Raw genomic sequence first — 12,689 nt, 5'->3', positions numbered from 1 at the left:
TGCCCGCAGCGGAGTCGCACAGCCTGGGGCTGCAGGTATGCTCCCCAGTGCCTTGGTGTGCCCTTGCAGCCCCTGTACCAGTGTGCAGAGATGCTGGGGGCAGTCCTGGCTGTGCTCTGGTCCACACTGAAGCACTTCACCCAACACCAAGAGCAGATGATACCCAGGGGCTGCTCAGGAGTCACCAGCATGGCCAGGCAACAGGGCTGTCATTGACCTCACTTGAATGAAGACAGCATCACTTCTACAGTGCACAGGAATATAGGTTGAGGTGGTTTAAAGTCAAGCAGAAGCAACCAAGAGCCATGAGACAAGACACTGGAGAAATCATTTATTGGCACAGTTGTTCCAATCACATACACCACAGCTCTGTCTCACTGGTGAGTAAGCAGAGGCAAGGGGCTATTTTACAGTGCAAGGGAGAGCCTGCTTCATGTGTTCCAGGCATGTAGCCTCAGCAATATACTTTGTGCTTTAAAATGAGAAGAAATGTTCGTTCACTATATTAGTGTCAGCAAATCACCATTCCTCCGACACAGCTATTACACCTCCCCCAGTAATAAAAATAAGGATTTTTTTCTTCTTCCTTAATGCCTGTGGCTCAAAAAGGAAAGAAAAAAGCTTCCACTGTGTGCAAGTTAGCAAGAATCCTCCAAGCATCTGCATGAGCTCCCTGCAGCAGACCCGGGGAACATCCCTCATCCCTGCTGAGCATTCAGCACAGGCCACCCCAAAGCACCACATCAGTGGTAGGTGCAGCACCTTACCAAGGCATGACCCCGCTGTACACATCAAGCTGCAAGGAAATGGTTTGCTCTTTCCATCGTGCTTGTAGATGCTTGCAGGATATTAGGTCAGAGGCTCATGGAGCTCCAGCCAGGCCCTTCCTTAGGACCAATAACCCCAGACTACAGCAGAAAAAGCAGATAAACAGCTGAGGAACAAGTGGTTTAAAAAGCAGCCAAGTGGATGGAGCAAGCGATGCACAAAGGACTTATTGCAGGCAGGAAGAGGCCTTAACGCAGCTCCGGCCAGAACCAGCCCTATATCAAGTTCATCAGTACATCATCATTAATTGCTCTAAGTTTAACCAGTTCAAGGCACACGCTAACATATCCTGCTTATTTTGGGCACCAACAGTCAGAGCAATTCAGCCAGGAGGGTACAAATCACCCCTGGTCATGGCTTCCCAGCAGGGTCCATTTCCACCACCCCACCAAGTCCCTAGTCCCAGCACAAAGCTACTGCTTCCTACCTTCCCAGCTACAGATATGCCTGGAAGGGGTCCAGGCTCACCAAATATCATGGCACAAGAGGCCAATGAGCCCTTCAGCAGTCCCTTGAGCAGGGAATGTCCCATAGCTGCAACCCAGCAGGAGCAGAGGGGTGGTGGAAAGCAGTTCCACCTCCAGCTCCACCATACAGTTAAAAAAAAGATAAAAAGCTTTAATAAAGTAATCTCAACTATAGTCTCTTCGAAGGGGAGGATCTGTACCCAACCCACTATCAGTTAAAAGCATTGGGGACCCAGTGTTGTTTGATCAGGTTACATCCTCTTCCAGTACTGCTCCGTCCTGGGGATGCCGGCCACAATCTCTGACTCGATGCCGCAGTGGTCCTCTCCTCGGAGGATCTTGAAGAAGCCTGAAAGCAACCAACAGCACAAGTCAACATCCCCATCGGACCACGGAGAACAGGGAAGGGGCTCCCCCTGGCAGCATCAGGGTGCCTCACCATTGTCGCCCCAGTCGGTGTTCCAGGAGTTAGCAGCCAGCCAGTACGGTGTGCCGTTATCCACGCCCCAGCCCAGGAGCCGGATGGCGTGGCCTCCAACCTGCTCCCCGGACACATGCTGGTAGATCCCTGCAAGGCAACACACCGACACATCAATGGGCACTGTGCTGCTGCACCTCAGAGCACCCACAGCTTGTGAGACATTGGATAGCAAACCCCACAGACCGGCCAAGAAACCATTAGAATGGTTTCTCACAGACCTTAAAGACCATCCACAGGCAGGGATGCATCCCATTAGACCAGGTTGCTCCAAGCCCCTGTGTCCCTGTGGCCATGAACACTGCCAGGGATGGGGCAGCCACAGCTTCTCTGGGCACCCTGTGCCAGGGCCTCTCCACCCTCACAGGGAACAACTTCTGCCTAAGAGCTCATCTCAGTCTCCCCTCTGCCAAGTTAAAGCAAACCTGAAGCTTAGGGTAGAGTCTGAAGGAAGGACTGATGCTCAGCATCAGCTCAGCACAGGACACCCAGAGCCACTCGGCAAGGGGCCCAAAGGCAGCACATCCAAAACAGTTCATAACAGGGAACTGAGGTCCACATCAAGAGAGCCATCTGTTAGGATCTTACCTAAAACCTTAGCTGTTGTTCCAAACCCTAGCTGCAATTCTGGGGGCCCCCCACTGGGGCTTCCTGCCTGAGCCAGTCCCAAGCACTTATTCTCCTTGCTATAAATCAATGGATAAGGGAGATGGTACCTTGTTCCCACGTTCTTGTAACAGCAGATACTCTAGTATGAACTTGAGATCTCCCCTCAGAAGTGAGTACAGTGATGGACCCTATGGATGTAGTAAGGAACAGGGCTCCCTACAGCCTCAGCACTGATGCTCACCAGACTTGTACATCAGGAAGTCCTCATAGACAATAAAGGCTCCTTCCACTGGGCCATTCTTGTAAATCTCAGCCATTATTTCCTTCTCACTGCGAGGGACACCATAGGAGGTGATGCCTAGGGAGGAAAAAAGTCCCACCATTAGTACGGCATTGTCAGGCTACAGAGATCTTGGCACAGCTGGACAGAGACTGCTCAGCATGCTCCTGCAAGAGCTCTTCTCCACTTAAAAGCTTGAATTCAAACCCAACTGCTCCAGAGGCACTAACACAGCCAGGCAGGAAAAGTGGAGTCCAACCATCCCTCTTCCAGAGGGAATGATTTAACCCGAGTCCTGTTCTGTACCTGAAGACCTGTTTCAGACAGCTTCAGTGGGAAGTTTTCACCTTGTTCATCCCCATTTCTAAAACAACCCAAATTAGTCAAAGCCAAGATAAATCCCAAGGAAGCAACCACATTATCTTACATGTATAGGGTTTGCTACCACCACGGAGTAAGAAGGAGGTGGCTTTGATACCAGAGTCCCACCATGCTCTTCAACCCAGGCATTCTGGGTTGGTTTTCAACCCAGAGATCAGTTCCCCTGTCTCAGCTGTGCCTCAGCAAATACAAACTGTGCATCCGTCAGGCTTACGTTTGCTGCAGGACTGCCCATCACTAAGGGCACAGAGAATAACCACCATAAACCAGCTTAGGAAGAGGTCCAACCCTGCCAGCCCCATTGGGAACAGCTCTGGAGCTGCTATGCATCGAGCAGTGCTGGAGGCCACCCCCCTTACCGTAGTGCTTGTCCTCCTTGTACGAGGGTGAGTATCCAGGCTCACAGTGCCGGCTGCACCTTGGGGTTTCTCCTCCCTCCCCGGTACAGGGTGGCCGGGAGCCATTGACATGGTGCTCACAGGGTGGGATGGAGTAGGGACGGCAGCCTGCGGAGGAGAGATAGTAATGCATTGGCTGTCCCTGAGCACTGCTGTCCAAAAGGCATGCTGGAGAAGGCACCGGATGACCCATGAAAAGATAGGACCTTTCTGACCCAGAAATCCCACAGATATCAGTGGGGTGTGAGCAAGAGTAGGTCTGCCACTGCCAGACGGGCAACCCCTGCCTCAGCAGTGGGTTTCCCTCTGGACCTGCTTCCCAGCACCTCCCCCTTGACAATGTGATGGAAAAGATGGAAACATGAACCAACTCATAGCTACAGAATCATAGAATCACAGACTGGTTTGGGTTGGAAAGGACCTCAAGATCACTTCCAACCCCCTGCCATAAGCAGGAACACCTTTCACTAGGGCAGGTTGCTTCAAGCACCATCCAACCTGGCCTTGAACACTGCCAGGGATGGCAGCAGAAGCTTTGCAGGGTTGTTAAGCCTGGCTACTGTGCTCCTTTCCTGGGTGTCCCTCCTGCCACTAGGTGCTGCTCGTAAACCCTTGTCCCAGAGGGTGACCGAAAGGAGCCATAGATGGGGACAGGAGCAGCCATCTGGGATAATGGAGGTATTTGAGCCCAGACCTGAAGAAGGGAGCATCCACAACAACAGAGACCAGAACAGAAGCACTGTGAAGGACATGAACCTGTAACGGAGCACTAAGTAGAGGTGCTCCTCTTTGCTGTCACAAGGGTAACTGCCAGGACTTACCCACATGGGAATCGTAGAGACCTCCAGACACCAGGCCCCTCTCTGTCCAGTACCTCCACGCGCCAGCGGGGTAACCACCATTGCACCTGGAGAAAGAGCAGCAGTTCCAGCTCCAGCTGCTCAGAGCCGTCCCCTTTTGGGTAAACTGAGCCACTGATTTTGAGGTGGTAAATTGAGGTGGCTGAAGGGAAGCTTTCAGCACGTTTAGTCACTGCCTTCCCCAGGGCTCCCAGGCTTTGACACACTAAAGTGTTAGGGCAAGGAGCAGCTAAGAGCACCCATGTCTCCAAACCCCAAAGCAGTGGTGCCCCCTTAGGGGGTCCCTGGGTCAGCCATTGATTCCAGGAGCAAGCAGAGGCTACACAGTTTGGAGACCCAACTCCCCACCTGCTCTCTACAACTGCAAAAGGCTTGTGCCTGAACACAAGGATTGGGGCTATTAAAAGATCCTTCAGTTGGATTAGGCAGCTGACAACTCTTTATAGAAAAGCACTGTTACGTGCTTGCCCTCCCACCACGAGCCATCATCATCCACTGCTGCTGGAGGTAGGATATGCCCCAAAGGGGTTTTCAGTCCATGCAGTCACCTTTATGTTCCCACCTAACTCCAGTATCAACAGCATAAACTACTAGTGAGGCTGCCTGCTCATGGGGAGACCAGGAATGACAGAATGGTTTGGGTTGGAAGGGAACTTCCAAGTTCATCCAGTTCCAACCCCCTGCCATAGGCAGGGACACCTTCCACTAGGCCAGGCTGCTCAAAGCCCCATCCAACCTGTCAGGAAGACAGGGCTGAAATAATCAGCATCTCCAGGTTGTGCCCCTGCTCCTCCCACCCACCCTTTCAGTGCACAAGAACCAAGAGCAGCTCACCCCATGCCGCACTCGAAGCCGCAGCAAGACAGCAAATCCTCCGCCGAGACCTCCACGCTCACCTTGGCGTTCGTGTGAACACAGATCCTGTCTGAAATTGCTTCTACAGCACCAAAAGCCTGCGGGCAGCCCCCAGAAACCCAAGGGAAGACCATTAGAGCCGGCCATGGCAGAGAAACCAGGCAGCCTTCCGGCAATGACCGCAGCAAGCATAAGCCTGGCTAGCATAAGCCCATCGAGAAGCTCAGATACTGCAGGAGGCCCCCAGCATCTCTCCATTTATGCAGTTTGGTAGCAAACTCAATGGCATCCTTTTTGTCCAGCAAACTCTGTACCAATGTCACTTCAAACCACCCATGCACTTACCCAGCAAGAGCCACAAGACCCCTGGTCTCTTATCTCACTGATGGTAGGGCAGTTAGGCCACTGTGTCCGTGAGTCGAAGGTATCAGGCAGCTCCATGTCCGCAGCAAAATCCACCCTGGAAGCGAGAAGAGAGAAACGCTGTTACAGCAACACCAGTGGAACAGGACCGGCTGCACAGGACTCCCCAACCTCCTCTGCAGGTGACCTGGAGGACAAGGGCTCTTGTTTGCTCAGTGAAGGAGCACAGATGATTCTTAAGTCCACAGACCAGGTCAGCAGCTCCTCCAGTGTTTGGAGTTTCAAGGAGTATGATTGGTCAAGTATCTAACAGAACAGAGGGCGGATGTTCCCACCCCCTTCCACATGCTGCTGTGTTTGATTCTATGCACGATGCTCACCAAGCTGCACCCAGGAGACCCTCATGCATCCCAGATGCACCAGGAGCATCCACACAAGCTTTTACAGGGTGCTCATCTTCCTCTTCCAGCACTCACCTCTCAGGGAGCTTGGGCCCACCCAGGAAGGTGCCGCAGAGCTTCTTCACATAGCTCATGTCAGTGTTGTGGAAGTTGTGCCCTGCCTGGAAGAGATACAGAGAAATGGGACACAACTCCTCACAGCCACCGATGCTGGGACCAGCCTGGTGCTCAAGACCTCGCTCAGACCCAACCAGTGTCTGACACTTGCTGTACAACCCAGAGGCTAAGAGCCAGGCTATCTACAGATACAGAACACAGCCCCTTCCCTGATCAGCGCATCATTACCAGCAAGCTAAGGTCCAACCCTAGCCTTTAGCCACTGCAACCTGGGTTTGGCCAGGTCACCAACACTTGGTGCTTGTTTCCAGACTTCCTCCTCTTATCATTGCTCTTGCTTTACAGATCCATCAGTGCTCTGCTCCACAGAGGAGAAGATCCACAGTTACTGTCACCATGGGAATCCCTGACAGCATCAACTCACTAGAGAAGGCAACTGGGACTAAGGCTGCTTTGAAGCACCCACCATGGTGAGACTCCCAAAGCTCAGCTATGGAGTCCCACAAAGAGACTGTTGAGCAATGCACCCAAAAGTACTCACCAAGCCAGTACTCACCTTCCACGTGGTATTGAGCTTGTTTATGTGGTTGACCAAGTCGCTGGACAGAGGAGGGTAGTGAGGAATGCTGCGAGCATTGGCGAAGGCCACCAGGACACACAGGATGGACACGGACAGCCACATCTTGGCTATAGACCGGGACACTCCACCTGCAGTCAGATTTGGACATCACTGGAAACCTTCCCAAGATGGGCTCGGACCCAAGGCTTGGCAGAAGCACCATCGCAGCACCACGTGGCAGGATAAAACATGCGGCTGCGTAAAGTCCCTCCCGATCCCGGTTTACCCTGAAGGTCAGGAGAGACGCAGGAGCAGAGTAATCACCCCCCTCCTGCAGCTCATAAGAAATCAGACAAGGCAACCCGGTTTGTTGACCACTGCAGGATTAGGAGCAGCAGGAAAATATCTTTTGAAGCAGACCCAAGGGATTTGGAGGGTATTACAGGCTGTGTTTACTTACACAAAAATGGAGAATAAGAACTAGAAGGAATAAGTGATATCCCACCCCCACAAACTGCAGCCTCAGGGATTTGCCAGCCCCTGCCCTAGTGCCTGCCCTCCTTTCCTTTGAGGGTATCACTCCAAATCACAGTTTTGGACTCTATGGCCTCACGCTGGCCAGCCCATTGCCCTGGGGACCCTGATGGGGGTTACAGCCCTGGGGTAGTGACCCCCTGCCCATGTCCACAAGCACCAGAGCTGCCTGTGCTCCTCTCCCCCTGGGGTTTTTCATAAGGGAGGCTGTGAAGCTGGTTCCCTTGGCCCAAGGCACCAGGAAAGCCTCTGATTTGGGGAACAGAGATACAGGGGTAATCCAGGAGCACAACAGCAGTGGAACACAACCTCCCACTCACAACCACAGGCATCACCCAGTACAAAGATGCTCCAGGGTTTGGTGGTTTCTCTGCACTCCTGCCTCCTTTAACCTGATTCACATTAATTTGCACAACTCCAATTTAACCCCCTATTAAGAGATATCAGTTATTTAACTGAAGTAAGCAGGGTTTAAGCAGCAGCTTCTCCCTTACAGCCCCAACACCAGCAACCACCATTCATTCCACATCCCCACACCTGACTTGGACACACACTCTGGCCATGAACTGCTGAATCCCTGCAAACACACCAGGGCACCCTGCTCCAGAACATCCCAGCTCCCCTTCCACCAGCCCCACATCCACCCCAATGAGCTCCAACCCAACACCTCTGACCCTCCGCAGTAGCCTGAGCAGCAGAGATATTTAAGCTTTAATTCCTACTCATCTTGGTGAGCTCAACATGTGATCGCCTTTGCAAGCCTGGGTTTAAGCCCTCCTGGGCAAATACACCGGAGCAGCCAGATATGCAGCTTTTGGCAACAGCACTCCAGCCCTGTGGCCACAGAGCCAGCCGAGCCGGGGCAGGGATGGGGAGATGCACACGTATTTCCTATGCAGGCTGCTGCCACCTACTCACAGCCAAGTTTAGCCTTCCCAGAGAAGAGAACCCAGCAGGAGTGCCCTACTTTCTGCCAGCGACAAGCCCAGGCGGCTGCAGCTAACTGTATACAGGGGCTTGCTTTCTCTCCCCCTCCCTCCTCCTTCCACCATTTGCTGGGTTTTATCCCCACGCTGTGCTTCCAGCAGGATGCCCAGCCCAAATGCTAGCTGAGTTTCAGCAGCACATGGGTTCTCCTGCCCCTCAATCTCACCTTTTGGAAACGGTTTCTATTTCCTTGCTTAGAGGTTTCTTGCACACAAGGGTCTCGCTGGTGTCCTCACCATGCTTATGGCCACAGAAACAAATATACATTCATTCCTAAGGCTACTGTGGGGTTTGCCTTGTGCCCTTCAACATGGCCATAGGAAGCCCAGGGGTGAGCAGATTCATCTGAAGCACCTTTTCTGATGAAAAATCCTTGGAAACAAAACAAAAACCCAGCACAAACCCAAAAAAATCAAACCCCAAACCCGCTGCGCTTCCTGCAGTCAACTCTATACTGCCTGTAGCACAGAAGGGAAGTGTTTTTGAGGCCAGAAGCCACCTGATACACTTGTGTTTTCAATAGGGTGCTTGTAAATGTCCTGGCCTGCTCAAACGCGCCCTGCAAAGCCTCCCACATCAATACAGCTCCTGACGGGTGCACATGGGATATCTCACATCCTCAGGTTACCGGGCCACACAGCCACAGCCTTACAGCTCCAGACAACCCGAAACCGGACTGAAAGCGATACCAGGCAGTTTCCTTTGGACAGCTATCGCCTTCCAGGCTCTGCTGCACTGCGCCCGCCCCACGGCATGGCCAGCGGCCAGCGCACCCAGCGGCAGCACCGCGACACAGCCCAGCGCGACCCGAACGGCTGGGAGCCGCTCCGCTGCTTCAGCAAACAAGCCCCTTGCCAAGCCCCCTGCTGGCATGAAGCCTCCCTATGGGCCATGAGAGAGCTGAGCCTGGAGAAGAGAAGGCTCCAGGGAGACCAGTGCCTGAAGGGGCCACAAGAAAGCTGGAGAGGGGCTTTTGACAAGGGTCTGTAGGGACAGGACAAGGGGGAATGGCTTTAACCTGACAGAGGGGAGACTGAGATGAGCTCTTAGGCAGAAGTTGTTGCCTGTGAGGGTGGTGAGGCCCTGGCACAGGGTGCCCAGAGAAGCTGTGGCTGCCCCATCCCTGGCAGTGCTCAAGGCCAGGTTGGACGGGGCTTGGAGCAACCTGGTCCAGTGGAAGGTGTCTCTGCCTGTGGCAGGGGTTTGGAACTGAATGAGCTTTAAGGTCCCTTCCAACCCAAACCATTCCATGACTCCATGAAGTCTCCTATGGCTGTGAGGCCTCAGAAGGAGCTGACACAGCTGGACGGCAGGGAATACCCCAAGCTCTGCTTGGAGAAGGAAGGGGAAATCCTCGATCTCATGTGATTCCTTCTCCCCGCCCCCCCGCTTCAGAAGCGCCCCGTGTACAGCAGAGCTGTAAACAGGGAGCCCGGGCACGGGACCCGCAGGACGAGCTTCCTCCAGCAGCAGCTCACCCGCGCCGGCAGCAGCGCAGCAGCAGAGCTGCCCCCATCAGCCACCCCTTCCCGCAGACAGCCGCCGTGACACACTTACCGCGGCTGTGTTACTGCCTGCGTGCTTCCCCCGCCGCCGCTATCTCCTCCGCACACAGCTCCCTCCCCACAGAGCCCCACGGATGTTTTAGATATCCACGAGAGCAGCACCGAAACCAGGCTTGCACCGAGAGACCTGCTCTTAAGCCTGTGCACTGTACAGGCCAGGGGAGCTTCTCCAGCAACCTCCTTCCCTTTGCACCCCCCGGTCTCTTGCAGGTGCCTTGCAGCGTAAGGATAACCCTGCTCAAGCTGTCTTCACAGGTCACATCCCACCACAGCTTGAAAACAGAAGCAAAGCTTGGCTGTTGGATGTCTTAAGACACAGCAGCTTCGCCCCAACCTCTCCAGGTGGGAGGAGGATGTTTGGGGCTTGCCAACAGCCTCCCAGGCTCCTCCATCTCCTCTGGGGCTGCAGACCTTGGAGCTGAGAACAAGCCCCCTGCTTTGGGACCCAAAATACCTCGGATTTGGGACTCAAATTACCTTCAGTTTCTTGAAGGATGAGCAGGAAATAACTGCAGGAAGCTCTGCCCACCAGCACACCACACCCTGATCAGGGCCCTCGCACTTCAGACATTGCTTAAAAAGGGGAGATTTGGGCCACCGGGGAGCAGCCCTTGGGACACCCCTGTGTGAGCCAGTGAGGAGGAAGCACAGAGGCTGAAGGCTTTCCAGCATGAGCTGGTCAGGGTGAGGAGCGAGGAGAGGAGCGTGAAAAGCGAGATGCTGCAGCTGGTGCTGCATCACAGCCTTGCTGCACTACCTGCAACTGCAAACAGACAGGGCTCAGGGAAGGAGCTGACATCACCCAGGTGCCCTCACCATCCATCCTGAGCAGCAGAACTCGGAGCTGAGCCTGCTCCCGCCTGCTTTCCCAGGGACAGAGATCCAACTGTATGGACCACGTTATCAGTAGGGTCCCACAGCCTCCGCCCAGCAGCAAGGGGAGATGCGCAGTGCCTGCTATAAGACATCCCTCTGCAGTTCCTTACTGCAGAGTCCCACCACAAAGGTGGTAGGATATCAGCCAGAACTCCAAACCCCCAAGTCCCATTTAACTGATCATAGTCACCACCTAAAAACCCCAAACCAGGCTACTGAAAGCCCAGCTCACATGATTCTGTTCAGGCAGGTCAGGCCATGAGGTAACAGCCCTGAAGCACTTCTCAGCTCCTCCACTATCCGGGCTAAACCCCTCCAGGCACAGACAGAGGCATCCACATACCCTTTTGCAAGAGTTAGGGGAAGATAAGAGCTGTCCCATGATCACAGGTACAACACCCCCACCCCTCCAAGGTGAAAGGTGCTCAGCAAAACCCAAGTCATGTGTCCTCCTCACCCAGGCTGAGCTTTGTCCTTTGTTCTAGCTGCCAACGATTGTGCATGACTCTAAGCCACAATAAAGCAAGCACATAAACAGTGCAGTCCAGCTTAGCTTGCTCAGCTTGGGAGCACCAAACTCATGGCCTACATTACAGTTATTACTGAATTATCAAAGCTTGAATATTTTCCTTAAAAATAATTACATAAAAAAGCATGAGGCACTCTTCCCCACACCCATTCCTCCCTTTCCCACACCCATTCCTTCCCAGGAAAGCTAAATCTTTACCAGAAGTCTGATATCTGGCAAAATAAATACAGCTGCAGTGCTTGCCTCTACAGCTCCCATTCACACACAGTGCAAGACTCCTCCCCAGTGGAGCTGCACTGATTTTTCCCCCTCTTCTCACAGACCGCTCCACAAACCAGAGCCTTGCACAAGCCCTCAGCAGACACCCTGCTCTACTGAAATTCCTTGCCCTCTTCTGCAACCTTCAACTTTGCAACCTCCAGGTAAACAGGCGAAGGGAACCGATCTTTGCTGCATCACGCCCGCAGCGCGGCCCCGCTGGTGCGGTATATGGGTGACAGCTATACATGGATGGCAGCCAGGCTGCGTGCCAGGCAGACCAAGGCAGCTTTGACCCGGCGCCATCTCCAAGCCATGGTCCTGATGCCAGACCCGAGCTCGGCCGCGCATCACGGGATCTTCCCACAAGCACTGCAGCTGATGCCAAACCGACCTCCTTCAGCAGACAAGCAAGGCTGGCTTGTTTTAATTCCCATCCGCGTTATATAAACACGGTTTCCTCTCTCCTCCCGTGGCACTTACGGGAAGGTTTAGCTGCCTTTGAGACGCATTGCGGGTTAATAGCACTTTCCCTGCAACAAACCTCACCTCCGAGCCGCAGAGCATCCTTCCTGCATCCACCACCGAACAGAATACCCCCAAACGCAGCTGGGAGACACCGCTGCTGCCCAATGGGTGTTCCGCAACACCCGGTGGGCCCAGAGCTGGGTCCCCTGCGGTGCAATGCAAGGGGTGCCCCATCCCAACGCACCCACCCGTGCCGCACGGCACCAGTCCCGTCCCGTCCCGTCCCGTCCCATCCCCTGCCCTGCCCCTGCCCCGCTGCAGTGCCCGTGCCCCGCTGCAGTGCCCGTGCCCCGCCGCGCTCCTTACGCCCGTCGCAGCCCGTGCCCTCCGCCCTCACCGCTCAGCAGCTCCCGACCGGTCCCGCACTCCCCGCGGCCGCGGAAGAGGCAGCTCCCAGCCGCTGAGTCACCCCCCGCCCGGCCCGCCCCCGGCGTGACGGCATCCGGCCCGCGGCCCGCCCCGCCTGCGGGTAGCGGAGGGAGGTTGTGCCCGGTCGTGGTCAGTTTGTATAGAGTCACAGAGCGGTTTGGGTTGGAAGGACCTTAAAGCTCATCCAGTTCCAGTCAGCTGCCACGGGCAGGGACACCTTCCACCAGACCAGGTTGCTCCAAGCCCCGTCCAACCTGGCCTTGAACACTGCCAGGGATGGGGCAGCCACAGCTTCTCTGGGCACCCTGTGCCAGCGCCTCAGCACCCTCACAGGGAACAACTTCCTAAGATCTCATCTCAATCTCCCCTCTGCCACTTCAAAACCATTCTCTCTTGTCCTGTCCCTACAGGCCTTTGTCAAAAGCCACTTTCTTGTCAGCCCTTTAA

General features: G+C 54.5%; 1 protein-coding gene across 4 annotated transcripts; it reads right to left on the bottom strand.

Moving 5' to 3' along the window:
- Positions 1–316: 316 nt before the first annotated feature.
- On the bottom strand, positions 317–12,287 carry CTSB (cathepsin B). 4 transcript variants are annotated; one of them, XM_065681863.1, is made up of 10 exons: positions 12,211–12,287; positions 6,594–6,745; positions 5,996–6,081; positions 5,502–5,616; positions 5,136–5,254; positions 4,263–4,348; positions 3,403–3,549; positions 2,624–2,740; positions 1,735–1,863; positions 317–1,644 (listed from the first exon to the last, which is right to left on the bottom strand). In XM_065681863.1, exons 2-10 carry the CDS (start codon positions 6,717–6,719, stop codon positions 1,547–1,549), a joined length of 1,023 nt encoding a protein of 340 aa, XP_065537935.1. In that variant the 5' UTR covers positions 6,720–6,745; positions 12,211–12,287; the 3' UTR covers positions 317–1,546. The 4 variants fall into 4 exon arrangements, with proteins under 4 accessions (XP_065537935.1, XP_065537936.1, XP_065537934.1 ...); XM_065681864.1 differs by having other exon boundaries at positions 12,180–12,270; XM_065681862.1 differs by having other exon boundaries at positions 12,163–12,268.
- Positions 12,288–12,689: the final 402 nt, after the last annotated feature.

The sequence above is a fragment of the Lathamus discolor genome, chromosome 5, assembly GCF_037157495.1.
Source record: "Lathamus discolor isolate bLatDis1 chromosome 5, bLatDis1.hap1, whole genome shotgun sequence".
In the NCBI taxonomy this organism is placed as follows: Eukaryota; Metazoa; Chordata; class Aves; order Psittaciformes; family Psittacidae; genus Lathamus; species Lathamus discolor.
This window is presented reverse-complemented; position numbering and strand designations above follow the sequence as displayed.

What these genes read in the sequence shown, in the direction of transcription:
- CTSB (XM_065681863.1), bottom strand. Translation starts at nt 6,719, where the DNA reads ATGTGGCTGTCCGTGTCCATCCTGTGTGTCCTGGTGGCCTTCGCCAAT. An exon ending in AGCTCAATACCACGTGGAAG is followed by an intron (nt 6,082 to 6,593) that starts GTGAGTACTGGC and finishes TATCTCTTCCAG; the next exon opens with GCAGGGCACAACTTCCACAA. An exon ending in CAAGGAGGACAAGCACTACG is followed by an intron (nt 2,741 to 3,402) that starts GTAAGGGGGGTG and finishes TTTCCTCCCTAG; the next exon opens with GCATCACCTCCTATGGTGTC.